The sequence below is a fragment of the Staurois parvus genome, unplaced genomic scaffold (genome assembly GCF_062004578.1).
Source record: "Staurois parvus isolate SC_StPar_1 unplaced genomic scaffold, SC_StPar_1.0 ptg000138l, whole genome shotgun sequence".
Taxonomy (NCBI): domain Eukaryota; kingdom Metazoa; phylum Chordata; class Amphibia; order Anura; family Ranidae; genus Staurois; species Staurois parvus.
Window position 1 is genome coordinate 1,513,348 of NW_028317934.1, and position 24,153 is coordinate 1,537,500.

General features: G+C 42.5%; 1 protein-coding gene across 3 annotated transcripts in view; it reads left to right on the top strand.

Moving 5' to 3' along the window:
- IMMP1L (inner mitochondrial membrane peptidase subunit 1) overlaps positions 1-24,153 on the top strand; it is a 66,641-nt gene that overhangs the window by 20,162 nt on the left and 22,326 nt on the right. The window contains exons 2-3 of one of the 3 annotated variants that reach the window (XM_089673480.1): positions 6,934-6,966; positions 23,459-23,603. In XM_089673480.1, coding sequence (XP_089529606.1) covers positions 23,493-23,603 — 111 coding nt within the window. In that variant the 5' untranslated portion in view covers positions 6,934-6,966; positions 23,459-23,492. Of the gene's footprint in view, positions 1-6,933; positions 6,967-16,743; positions 16,765-23,458; positions 23,604-24,153 lie in introns of those variants that run through there. The other 2 variants (XM_089673481.1, XM_089673479.1) reach the window with 2 other exon arrangements.

Genomic DNA, 24,153 nt, shown 5'->3' on the forward strand with positions numbered 1-24,153 from the left:
GAAATGAATTTGACATAGTAAAACATTACTGTATCAAACCATTTCACATACATATTGTCCCGAGTGCTTTGTCCTGTGTCCTGCCTGCATTTTGACTGTTCTTTCTGCCTGGAAACTTAGAAAAGTCCACGGTGTCCAAAAAGCGTCCCTTTTGGTCAAAAGCGGTTTTAGACCAGCTAGAGAACAGCGATAGTAAATTAGAACCACTTGCAGAATTGAGTGATAATGATTCGTGGGGAAATTTGTCATGAGACACTGAAAATGATATTGCGACTTTGCTCAGTGATGTGCGAACTTGGCGCTATATTTAAAATTTCAGTGTTTTTGGTTTGATTATATTCTTGAATTAAATTTATTATTTTTATGATTATTTATTAAATTATAATGTATGATTTTAGGTTTCAAATTTTATCATACCCGGGATGTTTACTAGACTCTTGTTCAGACAGATTTCAGTAAGTTATTCCTAAGAATTACAGGCCTACAATAAAAAAAAATAAATATTTCCATGCAAAAAATGGTACCGCTTTCAGCACCAAAAATCTGAAATAATCATACCGCCAGGGAGGTTAATGTAGAAGCAGCCAGTGATGTCACTGACGCATGCACTCTGAAGGAACAGCATACTGTGCCATTCCTTCAGAGCCCTGTGCCGTAAACAGTGACTCCCATGCACATGCTTGGCCATTCATACTGCCGAAACTCACAAACCAAGAAGGAAGACTGGGTGAAGACAGAAGCGCCAATGGTGGCTTCATTTTCAGGTAAGTCTGTTACAATGTGCTAGTATGCACCGCATACTAGCATATTATGACTGAAACTGCCCAGGGCCCTTTGTTTTTTTTGTTTACTATGATTTGTTTTTATGATTATTTATTAAATTGAAATTTATGATTGTGTTTCAAATTTTATCATACTCGGGATGTGTACACCCATGAGAAGGCCATGTTTTGCCTATACAGGATGAACAGGTGTTCTGTGCATCTGTGTGCAGGCAGTCCCATTCATATCAATTGGGATGCAACTGTTGCTTGCAATTAGACATCCATGCAGGTCCCTGAAACAATGTCTGTGTTTGGGGACACAAACTCACATGGATGTCAAATTGGGAGCATTGGCTGTGTCAATTCAGTCGCTGTGTCCCAAGTGATATGAATGGGACTGCCTGCATGTGGATGCACGCAAAACCTCTGCATCTTGTTCAAGCAAAATATGGCCCTCACACAGGTGTACACTTAAGTAAGCCTGTGTGAACTGTACTGCATCTGAGCACCACAAACCAAAAATGATATATAATTCATTTTTAATATTCAATGAAAGCTCCTACATCCACCCATGTCTACATGCTTTATTTTGCTAAGAATTAATTTTGAGAAACTCCCCTTGGCATTTCTGGCAGTGACCATCTTGAGTAAGGGCAGATATTCATTTAGCATTTACTTCCTGGAATCCATCTGCCTAACCTCAGGCATAGGCTGAGCGAAGAACCCTCCTGAGGACTCCTGGAATGTATGACATGTTTTGCCTAGGCATGTAAACCAGGATGTAACTGAAGAAATTAAAAAAAAAAGTTTAAAACAAGTAAATATGACATACTTTCCGATCTATTTATTAATGCTAACAGCAGAAGGATTAGAAATAGTCAATGTTGATTGAGAGAGTGAAGTTACACTTTAAGCTGCATGTGAGGTAAAGGAGTAGTTAGAATATCGTGCAAAAGTTTCATTTATTTCAGTATTGCAACTTAAAAGGTGAAACTAATATATGAGATAGACTCATTACATGCAAAGCAAGATAGTTCAAGCCGTGATTTGTCATAATTGTGATGATTATGGCTTACAGCTCATGAAAACCCCAAATCCACAATCTCAGAAAATTAGAATATTACATGCAATCAATAAAACAAGGATTGTACATAGAACAATATCGGACCTCTGAAAAGTATAAGCATGCATCTGTACTCAGTACTTGGTTTGGGCCCCTTTTGCAGAAATTACTGCCTCAATGCGGCGTGGCATGGAAGATATCAGCCTGTGGCACTGCTGAGGTGTTATGAAAGACCAGGATGCTTCAATAGCGGCCTTCAGCTCTTCTGCATTGTTCGGTCTCATGTCTCTCATCTTTCTCTTGGCAATGCCCCATAGATTCTCTATGGGGTTCAGGTCAGGCGAGTTTGCTGACCAATCAAGCACAGTTATCCCACGGTCATTGAACCAGGTTTTGGTGCTTTTGGCAGTGTGGGCAGGTGCCAAGTCCGGCTGGAAAATGAAGTCCGCATCCCCATAAAGCTCGTCTGCGGAAGGAAGCATGAAGAGCTCCAAAATCTCCTGGTAGACAGCTGCGTTGACCTTAGACTTAATGAAGCACAATGGACCAACACCAGCAGATGACATGGCTCCCCAAATCAACACAGACTGTGGAAACTTCACACTGGACTTCAAGCATCTTGCAGTGTATACCTCTCCATTCTTCCTCCATACTCTTGGTCCTTGGTTTCCAAATGAGATGCAAAAGTTGCTCTCATCAGAAAAGAGGACTTTGGACCACTGAGCAATAGACCAGGTCTGTTTTTCTTTAGCCCAGGTAAGACGCTTCTGACATTGTTTGTTGTTCAGGAGTGGCTTGACAAGAGGAATACGACATTTGAAGCCCATATCCAGGATCCGTCTGTGTGTGGTGGCTCTTGATGCACAGACTCCAGCCTCAGTCCACTCCTTGTGAAAGTCCCCAACAATTTTGAATGGCCTTTTCCTGACAATCCTCTCCAGGCTGCGGTCATCCCTGCTGCTTGTGCACCTTTTTTCTTCCACACTTTTCCCTTCCACATAACTTTCTATTAATGTGCTTTGATACAGCACTTTGGGAACATCCAACTTCTTTTGCAATTACCTTTTGAGGCTTTCCCTCCTTATGGAGGGTGTCAATGATGGTTTTCTGCACAACTGTCAGGTCAGCAGTCTTTCCCATGATTGTGATTCCTACTGAACCAGACTGAGAGACCATTTAAAGGCTCAGGAACCCTTTGCAGGTGTTATGGCTTAATTAGCTGATTAGAGTGGGACACTTTGAGCCGAGAATATTGCACCTTTTCACAATATTCTCATTTTCTGAGATTTGTGGATTTGGGGTTTTCATGAGCTGTAAGCCATAATCATCACAATTGTGACAAATCACGGCTTGAACTATCTTGCTTTGCATGTAATGAGTCTATCTCATATATTAGTTTCACCTTTTAAGTTGCATTACTGAAATAAATGAACTTTTGCACGATATTCTAATTTTTCGAGTTTCACCTGTATATATCCTTCCTTATATATTTTATATTTCATATATACTGTATATTTTTGTTTTGATACTGAGGAATCCTGCCTCTTCCTGGTGCTTCCCCCGAGAGACCTCCAGCCTACAGATGTACTTTCATAAGTGAGATCCCACCTCCAGCATACAGAATGATCTTTCCCAAGTGAGATCCCACCTCCAGCATATAGATTGGTCTTTCCCGATTGAGATTCCACCTCCAGCATGCAGATTGATCTTTCCCAAGTGAGTTCCCAGGTCCAGCATACAGATTGGTCTTTCCCAATTGAGATCCCACTTCCAGCATGCAGATTAATCTTTCCCAAGTGAGATCCCACCTCCAGCATATAGATTGGCCTTTCCCGATTGAGATCCCACCTCTAGCATGCAGATTGATCTTTCCCAAGTGAGTTCCCAGGTCCAGCATATAGATTGGTCTTTCCCGATTCTAATTTTTCGAGTTTCACTTGTATGTACATGAATTCGACTTTGTATCGGCTTTTTGTAGACCCTATTATGGCAAAGCCCAGAGAGGGAAAAGGGAGAAGCAGCACAGTTGTGTTTATGTGCTAACAGGAAACCTGCTGATAGGAGAGAGTCATCAATGTGCTGTGTCTTCTTTTTACTGACCAGTCAGAAGCTGGGGGTGGGGCAAGACTTATCAGTGTTGCATTGTTGCAGATTGGGTCTTCTTCCTGCCAAATGGGGATGTATAAATCCCTGGACTGGATGAACAGAAATACAAATCCTTCAACAGGTGAAACTGCTCCCCCCATACGTACTTTTTTTTTTTTTCCTACAAACTATACACTAATATGAGGTTATAAAACTTGAACATTTGGAGGCAAGATTATTTACATATGTATCTCTCAAAACAGGGAAAAAGACATTAGTTTCCCTTTCAAAACAAAATTGGAATTAAAGTGTAATTTCAACACAGCAGCTTTGTGTGCTCACCCTTAATAATTTCCTTTCCCCTCTTCTTTCTTTGTCTTTACAAGATTAGCTGCGCTAAAAGAATAATCAACATATTTGGCTGTCATCTGCTGAACAAAAAAGGGAAGATCACAAGGGTTTTTCCCTCCACCTAGTTGATGGGGTTGGAGTTTTTATTTCTTGTTCCAAGCCCCCATCTGAGAAGTCCATGATGACTCCTCAGATGGAACATGGGGTTTTCTGTAATCTGCTTAGCTGCACTGCAGTTAAAAAAAAAAAAATCTTCATTCCATGTTTGTGTAATTTATAATCTTAATGAGACTTGGGCTCTGGTGGGCTTTGAAATTTATTAAAAAGCCTCTTTTGTGCGTATGCTTTTGTTCCTGAGTGATGGGATCTGCATAATTTTAAAAGTGGTGATATATTTTTTTCTTAATTAATGGATTAAAAAAATAATGTGGGGATTAATGACGACTGTACATCTTTCTTCGGCTAATATTTAGACCTGTTTGTAATGCCTTTTCATTAAAAAAAAAATATATGAATCTTAATGCTTTTAGTATGTTAATTCTAAGTTATTCCACTGGATTTTTTCCCAGTTAAAGAGCAGAGCCATATACCCAAGCCTATAAAAAGATTTACAAAGAAGGGGGGGGCATTTATAGGTTACACTTTTGTCAAGTTTTATTGTCTGTGTCCTCCACTGGGGAGATTCACCCTGCTTTTTTTTTTTTTTACTGTTGCGCATAACAAAAGTTGAGGGGGAATCTTTAATTGGGACACTTGTGCCGGTAGGGGTTCACTAAAGGGGAATTATTTGTTTTCACGTTTGTGTTTTCAGGAACAGGAAGTGAAGGGATATATCCCTAACAGGACGCAGACATCAAAATTAAAGTGACATGGATTATTTAAAAAAAAAACCTAAAACACCTAGTAAATCCCTTTTGTCTCCAAAACATCCCTGACCCATCAAGGCAACCTTTCTGTTTGAACCAGCATTAACTTTTTCAGCAATTTGAGCTACAGTAGCTATTCTATCTAATCAGACTACACAGGGCAGCCTTTGCTCCCCAAATCCATCAATGAGTCTTGGCCTCCCATGACTCTCACTGGATCACAGGTTTTTCTTCCTGGGACCACTTTTGTTAGGTCCTGACCACTGCAGACAGGGAACATGCAGAGTGTGTAAATTTTTCTTTTTTTTTTTTTTAATATTTCTAAATCGTAGAACAGAGTGGGGGGGGGGGTTACTTACATACAACAGTCAACTCTTTTTGATATGCAGTGGCAGACTTACCATTCGGGCACTCAGGCACTGCCCAAGAGCCAGGGACCAGAAGGGGGCCCCATGAGCAGGGAAAATTGGTGGGGTGGGGGCAATTACAGAACAATGCCCTGTGCGACTCTCTGCAGCAGTTTAAAGCCAATTTCTCCCTCCTGCCGGCTTTCAGCTGCTGCACGGAGAAACACAGGGCATCATTCTGTAATTGTCCAACCCCCTCCATTTATAACTGAAGCATGGTAAACTATGTCTTTGCTAAAAAAAAAAAAATCTTAATATGTGTAAATTAATTGGTTTACGTGAAAGTTAGTGTTTACAAATGGCGGTATATATACTGGAACTTTTTTTTTTTTTTTACTAGTAATGGCGGCAATTGGCAACTTATAGCAGGACTGCGGTGGGCATTCTGACACTGGCGGGAACTGACTTGGTGTCACTGACATTTCCAGTGACACTAAAACAGTGATCAGTGCTAATAGAAAGCACTGACACTGTACTAATGGCACTGGACAGGAAAAAGTTAACGTGGGGTGATCAAAAGGTTAACTGTGTGCTGTTTTACTATGGGGTCTGTGTGTGTGTTTCACTCTAAGCACACTGCTTTGTATGGCTCTTACAAAGCAGTGTACAGGAACTGACAGCAGAGATGTGGTGTTTATACAACTTGGTGATCATCGGGTGCTGGCAGGGAATCACTGGCCGGGACACGGTGATTGACAGCCAAGGCCGTGAATGGCGGCGCAGTTAGGGCGCTCTCAGTCCCTACCTGGAACCGCAAAATGTGTGTATATATACGTGATACGCACCTGTGCCTCACTGTACCAGTATTTCTGCTATAGGGCTGCACAGAAGCGGTTAAACCTGGGGGCCCAATGAGTTTTCAGCTCACCCCTGTTCATTTGGTTTATACCACCTCCTGTGCAAAAATTAAAGTATTAGCTGAGTTGTCATTTTAATTTCTTGAAGTGTTTTTTTTTTTTTTTTTTTTAACTACATAACCCTTCAAGACAAGTTGACACACTGCTGTACGATTTCATTACAGGATGAATAGCGTTGTCCTCCTGTTGGAAGAAGTATGAAAATAACTGCTTGGATGGCAGGATCAACAGATGATAAAACTATGTTAGAGGGGGAATTCATAAAATCAAACACTGTTGGTTTAACATCAGTGACAGACTGAAACACATGACGGTTATTTTAATTTTGCCCATACTTTTATTTTAAAGCTTTAAGTATTTTGAGCTGTGTATAGGGTCTTTACCAGCATGATTCAAGGGAGATGGTTTTAGGTGCTGTAATGCCCCATATTTAAAGTGTTAAATAGCAAAATACTGGCATTCCACAAGTATGAAATAAAAAATGACTTGGTTATTTGGCCTTTATTGTGCATGAAATTTTGTCTCTTTACAATTTTGTAGGTGAAACGCCTCATAAAGAAAGGCATGAGCCAGGTAGGCAACGCAATGTTTATTTTTTTCTTCTATCCTCTTCTGAAGATAAAAAGCGAGCGCAGCTTTATTCGCTTGCCACAGGATCTGTTTGAAGGTCTGCCGCGCTCCTTGTAAGAAAATTAAGGTTGCTGAGCTGGCCACCTTAAGTCCTTTACAGTAATGAAGACTGTTCAGGAGGTGGTATGATGATATTTAGGAGAGAACATTGTCATTGTCCGGGGTCGCTGCCCTCCTCGCAGTCCATCTGTGTTTTCTCTTTCCTTTCACAGCTTTCATACATAAATATTCTAGAACAACACGGCATTTTCTGAACCTGTTTAATCCAGGTTTTAGAGTCTGAATATTTTTTCAGTCTTTGTTTTGTCTGTATGGAGCTGTAATAGGAGCTCTGTTAAAATAAAGGACCATATCGAGTAATTGCTAATGTTAAGGTCAAGCGGTTATAAAGGCCGCCGTCTACCTGTAAAATCTTTTCCAGTTATGCGCAACTAGCCATTGCGTCTGAGTGTCCTCCAGGTAAATGGCTACACTGTGGTATGCTGACTTTTTTTTTTTTTTTTGAGCAGTTTAATGTGAACCTGATATACATCCATCGTTCTAAACAAACCAGAAATTAGATATTGATAAACCTGCTATTAATATTTGTACCTCTGGATCCCACAGAGGGGGAGACTTACTAAAACTGGTGCACAGAGAACCTGGTGCAGCTGCGCATAGTAACCAATCCGCTTCTAAGTTCAGCTTGTTCAATTATAATTTGACAATGTAACCTAGAAGCCTGGTATGTACAGCTGCAGCAGATTCTCTGTGCACCAGTTTTAGTAAATCTCCCCCAGAGTGTCTTGTTTGAAAAGCAGTTACGTTCTTCCCCTTTTTTGACCTGAAGTCGGTCATAAATGGTGTGAGTTTCAGCCAGTTCCTGATGAACCAACCAACATTTGAGCTGTTGGTGGCCCAGTTGGTATCATCTGCTCAACATCCTTTGAGCTTAAATTGAAGGGGCCAGGCATAACATTAATGGCTGAGCAGTGGCTGAATCCAATCGGATGTTGTTGCTGTTTGGATATCCTCACAGCCATGGGTGCTGGCTGTCATAATGCAGCACCTGGCAGGAGAGATTCATCCACCCACGCTGTTTAGCTTGGATAGGGGAATTGAGTAAATTCTCATTCAGTCTGTGGGCTGAACAAGGAAAATCTTGGTGCATCCTACCATTAAAGGATAGTTCACGTTTTAAAAAATAATAAATGCACATTTTTTTTCCCAGGTAAAAAAGTGCAGATTATTTTTTTTTTAAATTATTATTATTATTTTTTTTATTTAGGAGCCTGGAAAGCATTGCACCTGTGATCAGCAGATCGCAGGTGCAATGCAGGGCTCATGCAGACTCGGTGTAAGCTGTCTGCTCGTACCTTATGCAGGCAGGCAGTTACACACTGACAGGAAGAATCCGTCAACTACCTAGAGCGCAAAACAGCACCCTGGTAGTTCAATGAGAACTACAAGCCGACCACTGCAAATGCTGTTACTTGTAGTTTATTAATTCACAGAATTGTGAATGAATGACGAGGCCATGTGGGTGGAGACCCACATTGCTGTGCTCTTTCCAAATAGTGGGTGCGGGGAGAAGGTTCCCAGCCTCCTGTCACGGGAGGGGAGCAATTGGGGAGCCACTGCAGGAGTGGGTACATGTTCCACCCTAAAAACTGGTCGAACATATAACATGTTCCCAAAGCTGAACTCATACTTTTTAGTGATACTAAAGCATATACGTGTGTGTGTATATGTATGTGTGTGTGTGTGTGTGTATATATATATATATATATATATATATATATATATATATATATATATATATATAGATTGTAAGCTCGAAAGAGCAGGGCCCTTGAATCCCTCGTGTTCTGTTTTGTTACTGTATTGTCTCATGTTCTGTCCCCCACTATAGTGTACAGCGCTGAGCAAACCTTTTAGCGCTATATAATTACTGTATAATAATATGTATATGTGTGTATGTATGTATGTATGTATGTATATATATATATATATATATATATATATATATATATATATACCGTATTTTTCGCTCCATAAGACGCACTTTTTTCCCCCAAAAAAAGGGGGGAAAATGTCAGTGCGTCTTATGGAGCGAATATAAAGTGGCCGGTCCGGTATTTCTGCCGCCACCATGTCAGAATACCGGGCTGGCCGCTCAGCTGTTCTCTCCTGCAGGGCCTTACCTGTTCCTCGCTCCAGCGCTGCACGGTCTTCCCGCGCTGGCTTCTGTGACAGTCGGGTGCCCACTGCGCATGTGCTGCGCTTTGTGAATGATCCGGTGTCTTCTGGGACACATGACAGGTCCCAGAAGGCGCCGGGCCATTCACAAAGCGCAGCGCTTCTCGCGCATGCGCAGTGGGCACCCGGCTGTCACAGAAGCCGGCCCGGGAAGAAGGAAGGAAGGACAACTCCGCGGAAGTGGGAGCGGGTACCTGTCAAATTCAGGTACCCGCTCCCCCTCCCTCCCCAAAGGTCAGCAGTCTCTGGTCATTCCCTGCACTGTCTGCAGTCTCTGGTCATCCCCTGCACTGTCTGCAGTCTCTGGTCATCCCCTGCACTGTCTGCAGTCTCTGGTCATTCCGTGCACTGTCCGCAGTCTCTGGTTATCCCCTGCACTGTCTGCAGTCTCTGGTCATCTCCTGTACTGTGTCTGCAGTCTCTGGTCATCTCCTGTACTGTGTCCGCAGTCTCTGGTCATCTCTTGTACTATGTCCGCAGTCTCTGGTCATCCCCTGCACTGTGTCCGCAGTCTCTGATCATCCCCTGCACTGTGTCCACAGTCTCTGGTCATCCCCTGCACTGTGTCCGCAGTCTCTGGTCATCCCCTGCACTGTGTCCGCAGTCTCTGGTCATCCCCTGCACTGTGTCCGCAGTCTCTGGTCATCCCCTGCACTGTGTCCGCAGTCTCTGGTCATCTCCTGTACTATGTCCGCAGTCTCTGGTCATCTCCTGTACTATGTCCCTAGTCTCTGGTCATCTCCTGTACTGTGTCCGCAGTCTGATCATCTCCTGTACTGTGTCCGCAGTCTCTGGTCATCCCCTGTACTGTGTCTGCAGTCTCTGGTCATCCCCTGCACTGTGTCCGCAGTCTCTGGTCATCTCCTGTACTGTGTCTGCAGTCTCTGGTCATCCCCTGCACTGTGTCCGCAGTCTCTGGTCATCTCCTGTACTGTGTCCGCAGTCTCTGGTCATCTCCTGTACTGTGTCCGCAGTCTCTGGTCATCCCCTGTACTGTGTCTGCAGTCCATTGGTTCAGAATATTTTTTTTTCTTTTTTTTCCCCTCTAAAACCTAGGTGCGTCTTATGGTCAGGTGCGTCTTATGGAGCAAAAAATACGGTGTGTATATATATATATATATATATATATATATATATCAGTGGTTCTTAACCTTTTTGGAGGTACTGAACCCCACCAGTTTCATATGCGCATTCACCGAACCCTTCTTAATTGGAAAAATAAAATATGATTTTTAAAATTCAAAACATAGGTATATATTTATACATAGGTGCACAAAATGAACAAAACCATTAAGAACAAAGAACAAAACCATTAAAACATGATTTTCACACAAAAACAAAATAATGAATATTTACCGCAAATCAGTGTGACTTCTGCTGTTGTCTTTCAGAGGCCAGTTCAGAAATGCGCGGCATTACCTTGGCAAGTGCCACTCTCATGTCATTTTCGCAACAAAGTCTGTTCCTTTTCTTCGTCTTTATGTCCAGCATCCTCGAAAAGGATTGCTCGCAAAGATATGTTGTAACAAACGGTATGAAAATTCATCCCCCATAGTAATTCATCCTCCATATAGTAATTCATCCCCCATATAGTAATTCATCCCCCATATAGTAATTCATCCCCCATAGTAATTCATCCCCCATATAGTAATTCATCCCTCATAGTAATTCATCCCCCATATAGTAATTCATCCCCCATATAGTAATTCATCCCTAATATAGTAATTCATCCCCCATATAGTAATTCAACCCCCATAGTAATTCATCTCCCATATAGTAATTCATCCCCCATAGTAATTCATCCCTCATAGTAAATCATCCCCCATATAGTAATTCATCCCCCATAGTAATTCATCCCCCATATTGTAATTCATCCCCCATATAGTAATTCATCCCCCATAGTAATACATCCCCCATATAGTAATTCATCCCCCATAATAATTCATCCCCCATAGTAATTCATCCCCCATATAGTAATTCATCCCCCCTATAGTAATTCATCCCCCATATTAATTCATCCCTTATATAGTAGTAGTAAGTAAGTAGTAAGCCAAGTCCCCCCTGTGTCAATTCACTTACCTTTGCTCCGCGCGTTCCTCTCGCCGTATTCCCGCGCCGTTCCGGTCTTCAGGGCGGACTGTGAGAGGAGCCTAGCTCCTCTCACGTTTGTCACGCTGCCCCGCCTACACACATCCTGACAGCCAATCACTGGCTATCAGGATGTGAGTGGCAGCGAGACTGGCCAATCATTGCATTTGAGCGCGCTGCCCTGGCTGGTTTTTTTTTTGGATCACGCTGCAGAGTCCCTGCCACCCGAGAGGAGGGAGGGGAGCGGGCGCCCGGCACACAAGAGCCGCATTAAAGCGTGTAAAGAGCCGCATGTGGCTCGCGAGCCGCGGCTTGCCGACCACTGGGCTAAGCGATGTTGCGTGACCACCTGCAGCCAATGATGGACAAGCGGGGCATGTCATCACGAATCATATGAGTCGGGTGTGGGTCTTCACCTCCGCCGAACCCGCGAGACTGACTCACCGAACCCCTGGGGTTCGATCGAACCCAGGTTAAGAACCACTGATATATATATATATATATAGTGTGTGTATTTATGTGTATAATTTTTTTTATTTCTTTCCAAAATCACAACCATGTCTTACTTACCTGCCCTGTGCAGTACGTTTGCACAGAGCAGCTCCGATCCTCACTTAAGATACACCATTGGCGCTCCTAGCTCCTCCCCCTCTTAGTGCCCCCAGAGAAATCCGCTTGCCCTGGGGGCACCGCTGTGTGCTTGCTCCCGTCCATAAGACACATACAGTGAGGAACAGAAGTATTTGAACACCCTGCAATTTTGCAAGTTCTCCCACTTAGAAATCACGGAGGGGTCTGAAATTCACATTGTAGTTCCATTCCCACTCTGAGAGACAGAATTTAAAAAAAATTTCAGGAAATCACATTGTATGATTTTTAAAGAATTTATTTGTCTTGCACTGCTGAACATAAGTATTTGAACACCTAAGAAATAGCAAGAATTCTGGCTCTCAAAGACTTGTTGCTGTGCCTTTAAAAAGTCCACCTCTACTCCACTCATTAATCTAACATAGTAGCACCTGTCTGAGCTCTTTAAAGACACCTGTCTACCCCACAGTCAGTCAGATGCCAACTACTACCATGGGCAAGACCAAAGAGCTGTCAAAAGACACCAGAGACAAAATTGTGGACCTCCACAAGGCTGGAAAGGGCTACGGGGCAATTGCCAAGCAGCTTGGTGAAAATAGATCAACTGTTGGAGCAATTGTTAGAAAATGGAAGAGGCTAAAGACGACTGTCAGTCTCCCTCAGACTGGGGCTCAATGCAAGATCTCACCTCGTGGGGTATCACTGATTATAAGAAAGGTGAGGAATCGGCCCAGAACTACAAGGGAGGAGCTGGTCAATGACATGAAGAGAGCTGGGACCACAGTTTCAAAGGTCACTGTCGGTAGAACACTACGCCGTCATGGTTTCAAATAATGCATTGCACGGAAGGTTCCCCTGCTCAAGTCATCACATGTCCAGGACCATCTGAAGTTTGCCAATGACCATCTGGATGATCCAGAGGAGACATGGGAGAAAGTCATCTGGTCAGATGAGACCAAAGTGGAACTTTTTGGTCTTAACTTCACTCGTCGTGTTTGGAGGAAAAAGAAGGATGAGTTGCATCCCAAGAACACCATCCCTACTGTGAAGCATGGGGGTGGTAACATCATGCTTTGGGGGTGCTTTTCTGCTAAGGGGACAGGACGACTGCACATTATTAAGGAGAGGATGGATGGGGCCATTCATTGTGAGATTTTGAGCAACAACCTCCTTCCCTCAGTCAGAGCATTGAAGATGTGTCATGGCTGGGTCTTCCAACATGACAACGACCCGAAGCGCACAACCAGGATAACCAAGGAGTGGCTCCGTAAGAAGCATATCAAGGTTCTGGAGTGGCCTAGCCAGTCTCCAGACCTAAATCCAATAGAACATCTTTGGAGGGAGCTGAAACTTCGTGTTGCTCAGCGACAGCCCCGAAACCTGACAGATCTAGAGGAGATCTATGTGGAGGAGTGGGCCAAAATCCCTGTTGCAGTGTGTGCAAACCTGGTGAAGAACTACAGGAAACGTTTGACCTCTGTAATTGCAAACAAAGGCTTCTGTACCAAATATTAACACTGATTTTCTCAGGTGTTCAAATACTTATGTTCAGCAGTGCAAGACAAATAAATTCTTTAAAAATCATACAATGTGATTTCCTGAATTTATTTTTAAATTCTGTCTCTCGGAGTGGGAATGCACCTACACTGTGAATTTCAGACCCCTCCATGATTTCAAAGTGGGAGAACTTGCAAAATCGCAGGGTGTTCAAATACTTCTGTTCCTCACTGTAGAACCGTGGTTCGACCCTATAGATTGCATGAAGATAAAAAGCCTTGAGCCTTTACAACCATTTTAACCTGCCCTATGTTAGATCCTAGTGTCTATTAGACGCTCCTATAATGACCTGTAAAGTAGATCTAAACCCAAACAGAATGAAATTTAGTATGCTAAATCATTGAGCATTATGAACGATTGTCCTGTATACTGTACATTTTTTTTTTTTTGTATTCCAGTACTGCTGATCTCCTCCAGCCTTTTTCAACTACTTATTGTCTATGTGCAATGGCTCTAGCTTTGGCTGCATATCATTGCTTTGGCTGTCTTCCTGCTGACAATGGTGGGCAATTGCTGCATAATATGTCCACCATGGCTGTGTGACAGAGTGACAATGCAGGAGCACAATTGGGAGACTATTGTTGCCCCACAACATCATCCATAACAGAGTGCCTGAATAAGGACCATCATGGCAGGGTCACCACATATTATTTTAATGAAAGCTGCAGATTGACAGTTGAAAATGATATATATATATATATTCAAATATCTATCATGTACATCTGGCATTTCCAGAATAACAAGAAAATGTGGTGGCTGCCGTTGCTGACCCCTCCTAACAATGCAAGTTGCCAGGCTGAATTGTGGTTTCAATGGCTTTGGTTCTTTTTCAGGGACAGACCTGAAAAAGGAGTATGGACTTCACTCTAACTTTCTAATCTGCATGATTATTCCAGGTCAATGGTACAATGTATTGAAGCCAGAGTCAGCCAGGCAATTGCCAGATCTAAAAGGTCAGAAGTGGCAGCTCTTTATTTCTCCCAACATGGCTTTTTGTTACTGACAATGTCATGTTTAAAGTGTTACTAAACCCATAACTGTAAAATCAGTCTGTATATGCAGTAAAGGTTTCTTGTTATACTCATTGTGGAACCTCCCGCATTGTGTAAAAAGGCTGTTTGATCCTGTCCTCTCTGATCCTTCCCTTCTTTTACTTTTTCCCAATCCATCTACCATAGTACAGAGCAGCAGTGGCAAGTCTACACATTCTTTGGTGTCTGTTGCTAGAGAGTTTTTTTTGTTTTTTTTGGGGGGTGCATGTGACCAGCACAGGGCCAATCAGCACTGTCCAGACAGAGTGTCAGGGGTCATGCAGCCTCATAGAACAGTCAGAGGAGAATGAAAACTTCACCTTCAAGGTTAACCAGTGCTTGGCTGGACAGTAATAGAAGTCACAAGACGTCTATATGCTGTTGATGAGAAGAGGTATTTAGCAGTTTATATTTACTAAAATAGATGCATTTCCATGTTCTTTGTAATGTAGAAGACCAGATATAATGAATGCAGGGTTGTGGGTTTAGTAGCACTTTAAGGTGTGAGCACCTTAAAACATTTTTTGGAAAATTTTCCTACCCATTTTTGCTACCCTGAACCCTAAAGTTCCATGCTTCCCTAGTTCTGGCACCCTGTACAGCTGCAATGTTTAGCTGTCTGGTCCTCTTGTTTCCTGCTTGTCTCCCTAAATATAAAAATCCCAATAGATGTCTTGAGTTTTACTTTGCAGGCAGCGGGAAGATAAGGACCAGCCAGAGGTAAACACTGTGGCTGGACAGGCTACCAGAATTGGGTAAGCAGGATGGCAAGAATGGAGCTTGATGTCGGGTGTATGTAACTTCAGCACCCATATAGAGGAGTTGCTTCATCAGTGTCTGCCCAATAACCTAAAAGGTGGGATTCAAAACCCAGCAGCGTAGAAAAGGGGAGGGATGGTTCTGAACTATTGGTGCTGGAGGGGGGCAAACAGAGATTAGTCTGTGATGATGTGCACATAGTGGCAAGAGCTGCCTACCCTTGGCCAATCATTCTTTTACTTTTACCTCCTGATAGTTTAAATTCCCAAATCCCTGCTAGATTTCGGTTTTTGTTTTACGCCCCAAATACACCCGCCTAGCTTTTTTCCTTGCATAGAGATGTCCATGTTGCTTCATAACAACATATCATTAATCACAGCTAGCCAGAGACTTCCCTCTATCTGGCTCCCTAGAACTCTGCTGTGAGAGTATCTCCTCGTTATTAAGACATCAATATTCTGTTCAGGAGAAAAGCTGACCACACACCAGTAAACTAATCGATTCCTCCATCCAAACAAACAAAATAGTTGGAGGAATTTACTGGAACAGGAGTAGTTGGGAAATCTTCCAATGGGACACTTGTTTTGGGACAGCTGTCTTAGGGGATTTCCCATCCTAGAGGTCTATCACTTACAGCTGTATCTCAACTCAGGGAGTAAAATATTGACTGGGCCAGGGGCGGACTGACCATTTGGAAACTCAGGCACTGCCCGAGGGCCCGGGGTCAGTAGGGGCCCCATGAGATGCCCCTGATACCTTTTTCATAGGCTTTTTTGAGTTTGGGCAAGGACACAGGGGCCCCATGATCCCCTTTTGCCCGGGGGCCCCATGAGTTGTCAGTTCGCCCCTGGACTGGGATTTAGGTTTCTTCTGTCTCGGGTGGGTCACAAATAGGATAATGGTTTGGGGGCATTTTTTTCTGTTATACCTATTTTACAGTATTAGTCTTACAAAGAAACTTGATATAACAAAGGATTCCTAGAGCATCATGATATATGGAACAGCACGGCAGTAGCTGCCTGCCTTGCAGCAGGATGTTTCTTAAACTTCAGTTGATGTGGTCTAAGGGAGGCCTTCAGTTGTGTATGTCAATTACACCTTGAGCTATGGGGTTCTGTAAATGAGCCTTTGTACAACCGGCTGCTAAGTAGTCTCTGGAGGGTGTGTGATTTAATTCCCATAAAATACCCCCTATTCACATGGGACAGAATGTGTGTGTGTGTGTATAAATATATATTTTTTTTTTCCCATCTTCATCTCATTAATGTAGCATCAAAAGTGATTTTTCTGATTTTTTTTAAATCTGCAGTTTTCATTAAAATACCAGGTGATATTCTACCAGGAAGGCCCTTTTATAGGCACTTCTGTTATCAGATGACAACACTTAATACCTACATTGAATTGTGCCCCTGTATTGTTACCCTGCTGCACAGGCTTCTGACGGAAACTACAAGTGGCTGTTTCAGCACACATTACATAGGTATGCCTCACTGCGCTAGTTGCTTGAAGGTAAATCTAAAGCAAATTGAACAAGAAAATTCTATGTATGTTTGGCCAACTTAATGGTTCTTGGTTTTGAAGGTGGACACAGTTGGATATATAATATCAAAAAGCAGGGCACTGAGGTATTACCAAGCGAAAAACACCTTTATTAAAAGCAGCACACTTGCATGTCAGAATTCACCAATCCACCAGTGGATAATAACACAGCAGGTTGAAACACCAGATCCAATCTGCTGAAGGTACACAGAGGCAATAAATTGCCGCCATACATGCAGCTGCAGGGGCTCCAATGGACCAGCAGATAGTGTGGTTAAAAAGAACTGTTGGCATTTCCAGCTGCACTGAGGACGATGTGGTGATGTCAGGAGGGGCAAGCATAACGCGTTTCAAGGGTTCTAGTTCTCTTGTTTAAATGCATAGGGAAAGCCTGTAGCTATGGCAGCCATTTATTGCCATCAACTATTAACATCAGGGCCCTGCTTTTTGCTATTTCCTGCTATGAGGTATTCTGCCCAGATCTCATGGGAGCTGCAGAGGTGATCCACCTTTCATCCATCCGCTCATCCATCCACCTTTCATCCATCATCCATCCATCCATCCCTTCATCCACTCCTCTACTATTGCAGTAATTGCTGCTATGCAACAGACTTTTGGTGTGTTTTTATCCATGGACTAATTGTTACACAGTACAGAGGAGCGCTGGATGTTTTTTTGACAAATCAGATATATTTGAAGAACAGGTCCCGGATGAGTACTTTATCTTTTTATTTTTTTGCAGCCCCCAATAATGTATAAACCAATACTATTACTGTATATTCCTTTATCAGCCTGGTGTAAACGTCATGCAGTAACAACCATTAACCAATCAGAAATGATTTTACTGCTTGGATCATGCTACTTTTCTGACATCTAGTTGCCATGGGTTACCACACATTATTTCTCTCAGTCGTATTACAAAGACTTTTATGAACTGCAGCCTTGCTTCCCATTTCCCACAGCATTGTTGAACACCCGCAGATGTCAAAGCCTTGCATCGATTTCTTAATTTTATTATGTTCCCTGTTGTAATCCGAGATTACCCTCTGGACAATGGCGATTTTTCATTTCCCGACTTGATGACTTCATTTTTCCCCATCTCTCTTTATTTGACCAATTGCATGGCGTAAAAGGCCCAGACCAGCCACAACGGAATTCTCTAAGGAGCTGTCAACGAGAGATGTAATAGGGGATTTATAAAGCCAGGGGCTAATTTATGTGGATCTATTTTATTTTGCCTAGAAAGGACAGGCTCCTTTGCGTCTACATGGCATATTGTAAGCCTGCAGAAAACCAGGAGGTTGCATATGGGATTCCCTTGATATCATTCACTTGCTGTGTAATCTTATTATGCAAAGTTCTAATCTTCATCTAGAGTGAATGCCTCCGGGTCACAATATAGTCATATCAAGGTTTTAGAGGTCATGTTTTGTGATCCTCGGCTTAGTCTTTTAAGTAGGTCTGGGATTTAAAGGGTATTCCCCTGACAGCGTCGGAGATAGACAAGCAAAAAAAGAGCCTGCTGCCTCTTTTTTTGGAAAAGGAGACCTACATGAGGTCCCTGGCAGGATTAAAGTTGATTTGTAGCCGTAGGATTTCTTAACAGATGTATTATTGGACAGGGAATAGGAGGCCCACCAGCACAGCGGAATTGGAAGGCGATTGGCATTCTCGGCAAGCCGGCTAGCAGCTAAAACAGCAGCTGCATGCGGATTTGACTTCATTTAGGTGAAGCTCCTTCCAGTCATTCGGAAGGGATGGGATGAAAAGGAACGTCGCTGATAATTTTGATGTCTGTAAGATTTACTACGGGTGTAATGGGATTATCTGTAACACCTTCAGCGCAGGGGGGAGGAAAAAAAACACTCACCTAGCGCTTTAACTGGCAGTAACGGCTAAATAATCCTTTCCCATCTCCTGGATGCCATTCACAAGCCTTGGAGCAGCGGCTGCCCCCCACGTACTGTGATTAATTTTTATAAACGTAATAAAGAAAATCATGTGACACAGGGCACAAAATATTCATAAGAGAATATGGTCCATGTCTGGGCCCGCGGCATGGAATGCTAGAACTTGTTTAACTTCCCGCTGCATACTGCTAGATGCAGGTTGTAAATTGTCTTTTTAAGTTCTACACCGCTGCTTGCTATTATCTGTTCGTGTATACAGAATACATTCTTCCTGTCATTGTCTACTGGATTTTATAAATATTTTGAGGTTATTTAAAGCTGAATTTAGACAGATACAAAAGACACAAACCCGTGTAGCTCTCTATTCATAAATATATCTTCCTTGTTTTTGTTTATTTTTTTTAAATCTGTTTAAGTTTTTTCCAAGACACAGAATGAAAGATTGTTAGCTAAGAGCAGATGACCATTTTTTAAAGTGGGTCCATGCCAGTCAAAACTGTATTTAAGGGCATGGCAGCCCAGTTTTGATTAAAGTTCCTCATGCAGGGGTTTAAACTTCACAAAGCACACAACTGAAAAGCCGCCTGGCTCCTTTGTCAGCAGCACCACTGTTCTTTGGTCTCCCAGACCAGGGGCTCTTCTGGCTCTTTCGGCCTTGGTTGCAGCACCTTGCTTTATGGCCCACTTCTGGCCTCCTGATAGGGTTTGGCCAGGACCTTGGGTTCTCTCACACTCCTCGGGTACTTGGACCTCCTCCAGCCCCCTGACTCTTAGGTCACCTCAGTTTTTCCAATATCCCCAGACCTGCGTAGCTGTCCTGACTCCTTTGGGCAAGAAGTCCCTCAACACCCCCCCCCCCCCGAACATGGCGTCTCGTCCCCCGAGCAAGTCATCCCTCCTGGCTTAAGCACACCACTATTTTCACACACAGGCTGTGTGTCTGAATGGCAACAACTGAAACTGATCTGAGCTATTCTAAGGTATGTCTTATAATGGACCCTGCACACCTGCAGGCATCTAGCAAAGCCCAGATACAGGACTGAAGACCCTACCCCACACAAAACCCTTCAGAATGTTCATCTCCAGGCCCCAATCCAGGACTGCCTAACACAGGCAAAATTTGCAACATGGCTTTCTCCGCTTGTAAAACACATGCTGGAGCTTGTCAAACTGAAACTTTTTAGAATCCTGTGTCATCTTTTCATCACTTTCCTAATCTCACACAGTGGCAGGGCCTCACACTGTTCCCACTGTAAATACCAGTAGGGATCCAGGATTCCAAGAATGCAGAGGGATGGGATGTGTCAGCCTCTGCATTCCTCTTGCCCTTGCTTGTCTGTGGAAAGAGCTCAAAGGTGAGACAAGCTGCACTTATGAATCAGCTGTCTCCTTTCTGTTCTCAGATCAGCTGTGGGGGAAGGGGGGTTAGGTCAGACCTCATAACTAGACTTCGAAAGCAACTAGCAACACGGACCAAAAGTTACCTGTCCTTTGTCCGTTAGGAGACAAACCGGTAACAAAAAAAAAAATCTTTAAAATCCATCTACAGGAAAAGTACAAATTCTCCCTTGAAATGGGGCTGCCCTCACTGTAAGGGTTAAATGCTAATTTTTAGATCTAGGGGACAGTTAAAGTAGCTTACCACCCATGCTCCAACAGGAGAATGTTCCCTGCATCTTTACATCAATTGCAGGGCTATGAGTCCTGCATTGGTGTTGGTGTCAGAAGGAGTTGACTGGCAGGGCATAGGCAAAAAGAAGCTACAGGTACTGGTCTTGCAGCGTGGAGGATTAGCTAAGTAAAACTGCTTTTTCCAGGTCCTCTAGATGTAAACAAGCATTTAACTTTTGCAGTGTGAGGTCAGCCCCCCTACAGGGGAGGATTTTTACTTTCCTGCAGCTTTAAAGGATAAGTTCACAATTTTAGTAAAAAAATAATACATTTAAATTTTTTTTTTGCAGGTAAATAAATCTGGATTTATTGTCTTTGTCTGCAGGAGCCTGTAAATCATTGCACCAATGATCAGCAGATTGCTGGTGCCATGCAGGTCTCCTGCAGATCTGTCAGGAAATCTGTTTGCCCGTACGGGATGTACGAGCAAGCAGATATATTGACAGGAAGAATGAATGAACTACCACGGCACTCCACGGCGCCGTGGTAGTTCATTGAGGACTACAAGCTGACAGCTGCTTAGCCGATATCTGTCAAAGCGGGGCCAGTCTAAACGTTACATGTTACACCCTGAATATGGGTGTAATATTTAACATGTTACAAAAGGTGAACTTATCCTTTAATTCAAGACTTCAACTTTAACCACTTCCTGCCCGTAGGACATCATATGATGTCCTGAACTTGAAGTAGAGAGGTCTGGATGATGCAGCTACAGGCATCATCCAGATATCTATCTTTTCAGTTGGCGATTCCCTCTCATGTAAAAGCCATCCTTGTGGCTGATTATCCCACTGAACTGCTTTTACAGGCAGCGGGAGGGGACGACACCACCGACTATCACCATGTGATCAAGGAGCCCGGGATACGATCCGGCAATGGCACTGGGTTACCATAGAGCTGGTTCCCAGCCATCTCTGATCCTGGAAGGCCGGCAGCATCGTCATGTTGTCACTTCCGGCTCTGGCAGATGTAAACACTGCCATTTTTTTCCACTTTTTGATCTCATGATTTCCAGGATAGAGTAGATATCTGGGGTCTTATTGACCCCAGATGTCTCCATAAAGAGTACCTGTCACGCTTTATTCCTATTACCAGAGATGTTTTACATTTCTTGTAATAGGAATAAAAGTGATTTAAAAAAAAAGGGGATGGTGTAAAGATAAAAAAAAATGTAAAGCGTCCCTGTCCCTTTGCGCTCGCACGCAGAACTGAATGCATACATAGATCACGCCTGCTTATGTAAACAGCGTTCACACCACACTTGTGAGGTATCACCACAAACCTTACAGTGACAGACCTAATTTGCAACTCTAAACTGGTATCCTGTAAAAAATAGTAAAACGTCGCCTATGGAGATTTTTAATTACCATAGTTTGGCGCCACTCTACAACTGTGCGCAATTTTAAAGCATGACATGTTTGGTATCTATTTACTCGGCGTAACATCTATTTTTTTTTGCCAAAAAAATTGCATTTGAAAATTGCTGCACAAATACTGTGTTGCATAACGAATTGCAACTACCGCCATTGTATTCTCTAAGGTCTCCGCTACAAAAAAAAAATATATAAAGTTTGGGGGTTCTCAGTAATTTTCTAGCAAAAAAAAAATATTTTTACGTGGAGAAGAGAAATGCCAGAATTGGCCAGGGCTGGAAGTGGTTAAATAAACCTTACGTATGTATTTAATTTTATAGCTTTTGAATTTATGTAATGTGTGCCACAACTAACCTGAAATGATCACAGATAAAAGTGATCTATTTGGCAAAAATATCAATAAATGTAAACGTGTACTTTGGAAAAAGTAAATACACCCTTTGTATCAGAAGCTAATACTGCCCTCTGCAGCAGAAAATGACTTGTATATGACACAATAGAGATACACGTTTTATATCTGGTGCAGGGGCGGAACTCATTGGGCACCTGGGCAATAGGGGCCCCTGTGTCCTCGCCCACACTCAAACCACACCCAAAAAAGGCTATGAAAGGTACCAGGGACCATGGGGCCCCCTACTGACCTTGGGCCCTCGGGCAGTGCCCGCGTTCCCCAATGGTCAGTCCGCCCCTGATCTGGTGTATGTTGTTCTGTATATGATGTCTGCGATTATAAGGTGATTACCCTGACAAATGTAATTCATTTAAACCTAAAGTAGTCATTCAAAACCAGTTCCTCCAGAAAGTGATTTTTTTTTTCTTCTTCTTGTGTTCTGTGGTGTGTATGTCAATATCTTGTATGCCAAAAATGTGTAATTCTGTTCAGTCAGTCCTTAATTATACGTTTCGTCAGACTGTACAGTCAAGTCCTACTCTCTACAGCCCACACAGTAGTTGAAGTGGTATTAAATGTTTCACTTGGTTTATCATATTGAAACTTACCAATAGCTAAATCTGTCTGCATAAACCTTTTTAAAGCTGGTTTATTTGGACATGCATGCACATACAATTGGACTACTCCCAGACAGCAGGAACCCTCCATTAAAGGATAAGTTCACCTTTAGGAATATGTCGCATGTTCCACCCATTTTTAAGGTGGAGCACGTAACCTGTTCCCAATGCTGCACAGCCACTGCCCAAATTTTTTTTTTTTTAACGCCCCCCTTCATGACAGCTCTCCAAAGTTCCCTGTACTAGCTGTCATTTTTTAAAAACTTTGCAGCCACACAGTCATGTAATTCATTCACCGTGTTCTGTGAATGAATGAACAAGTCCTGTCAGCCTTAGCGATTGTCGGCTTCTACTTTATTTAATCTTCCTGTCAGTATATCTTCTTCCCCGTACACCCTGTTCAGGCAACCAGCTATACTGACAGGATACCTGCATGGCACCAGCAATCTGCTGATCACTGGTGCAATGTTTTACAGGCTCTTCCCAACAAAAAATAATAAATGCACATGGGACAGAGAGTAGGGGAAAATCTACCCAATGAAACACAGCTGGCCACAAAAATAAACTTTAGGGTTATAACCCTCCATTTTACTCTTTCCAAAATGGGGCTGGAAAAAAAGGTTTAATGAGTTTGTTCCACTGTAAAATACATTTTTTGCTGTTTCCTAAACAGGTGGGCAGTTCAGGACCCCTCTGGTAGAACTACTATGAGTATGTTTAGAAGAGTTGCTGGGAAGACGTTGGGCTTACTAGGGTATGCCATCCAGTATGGCTGTATAGCCCACTGTACGTTTGAATATATTGGAGAAGTTGTCATAGTAAGTATTTCATCTTTTATTTTTGCACCAGGGCGGGTTTCAGATTCTGTATAACTCAGTGACATGAGCAAGCCGTTTTTAATTCATTATATTGGCGCAGGCATGCAGTTTATTTAACCACTTCCAGTCTGGACACTTTCACCCCCTTCCTGTTCAGGCCAATTTTGAGCTTTCAGTCCTGTCACACTTTGAGTGACAATTGCGCGGTCATGCAACACTGTACCCATATGAATTTTTTAGCATTTATTTGAGACAGATAAAACTTTGTTTTGGTTTGTATTTATTCACCACTGAGATTTTTATTTTTTTGCTATATAAATGAAAAAGTCCAAACATTTTGAAAAAAAAAGTGTTCATATAAAATTTTGCAAATAATCTTTCTTCATACTGTAAATCTTGACCAAAATGTGTATTCAGCTATCTTTTTAGTAAAAAAAAAAAACCAAATTCGTTTATAACCAAAAATTATAATTTTTCCAAACATTTTTATTTTTTTGTATTTGTTTTTTTTTTTTTTTTTAATGTACTGTCACTCTATCAGTACAGTGTC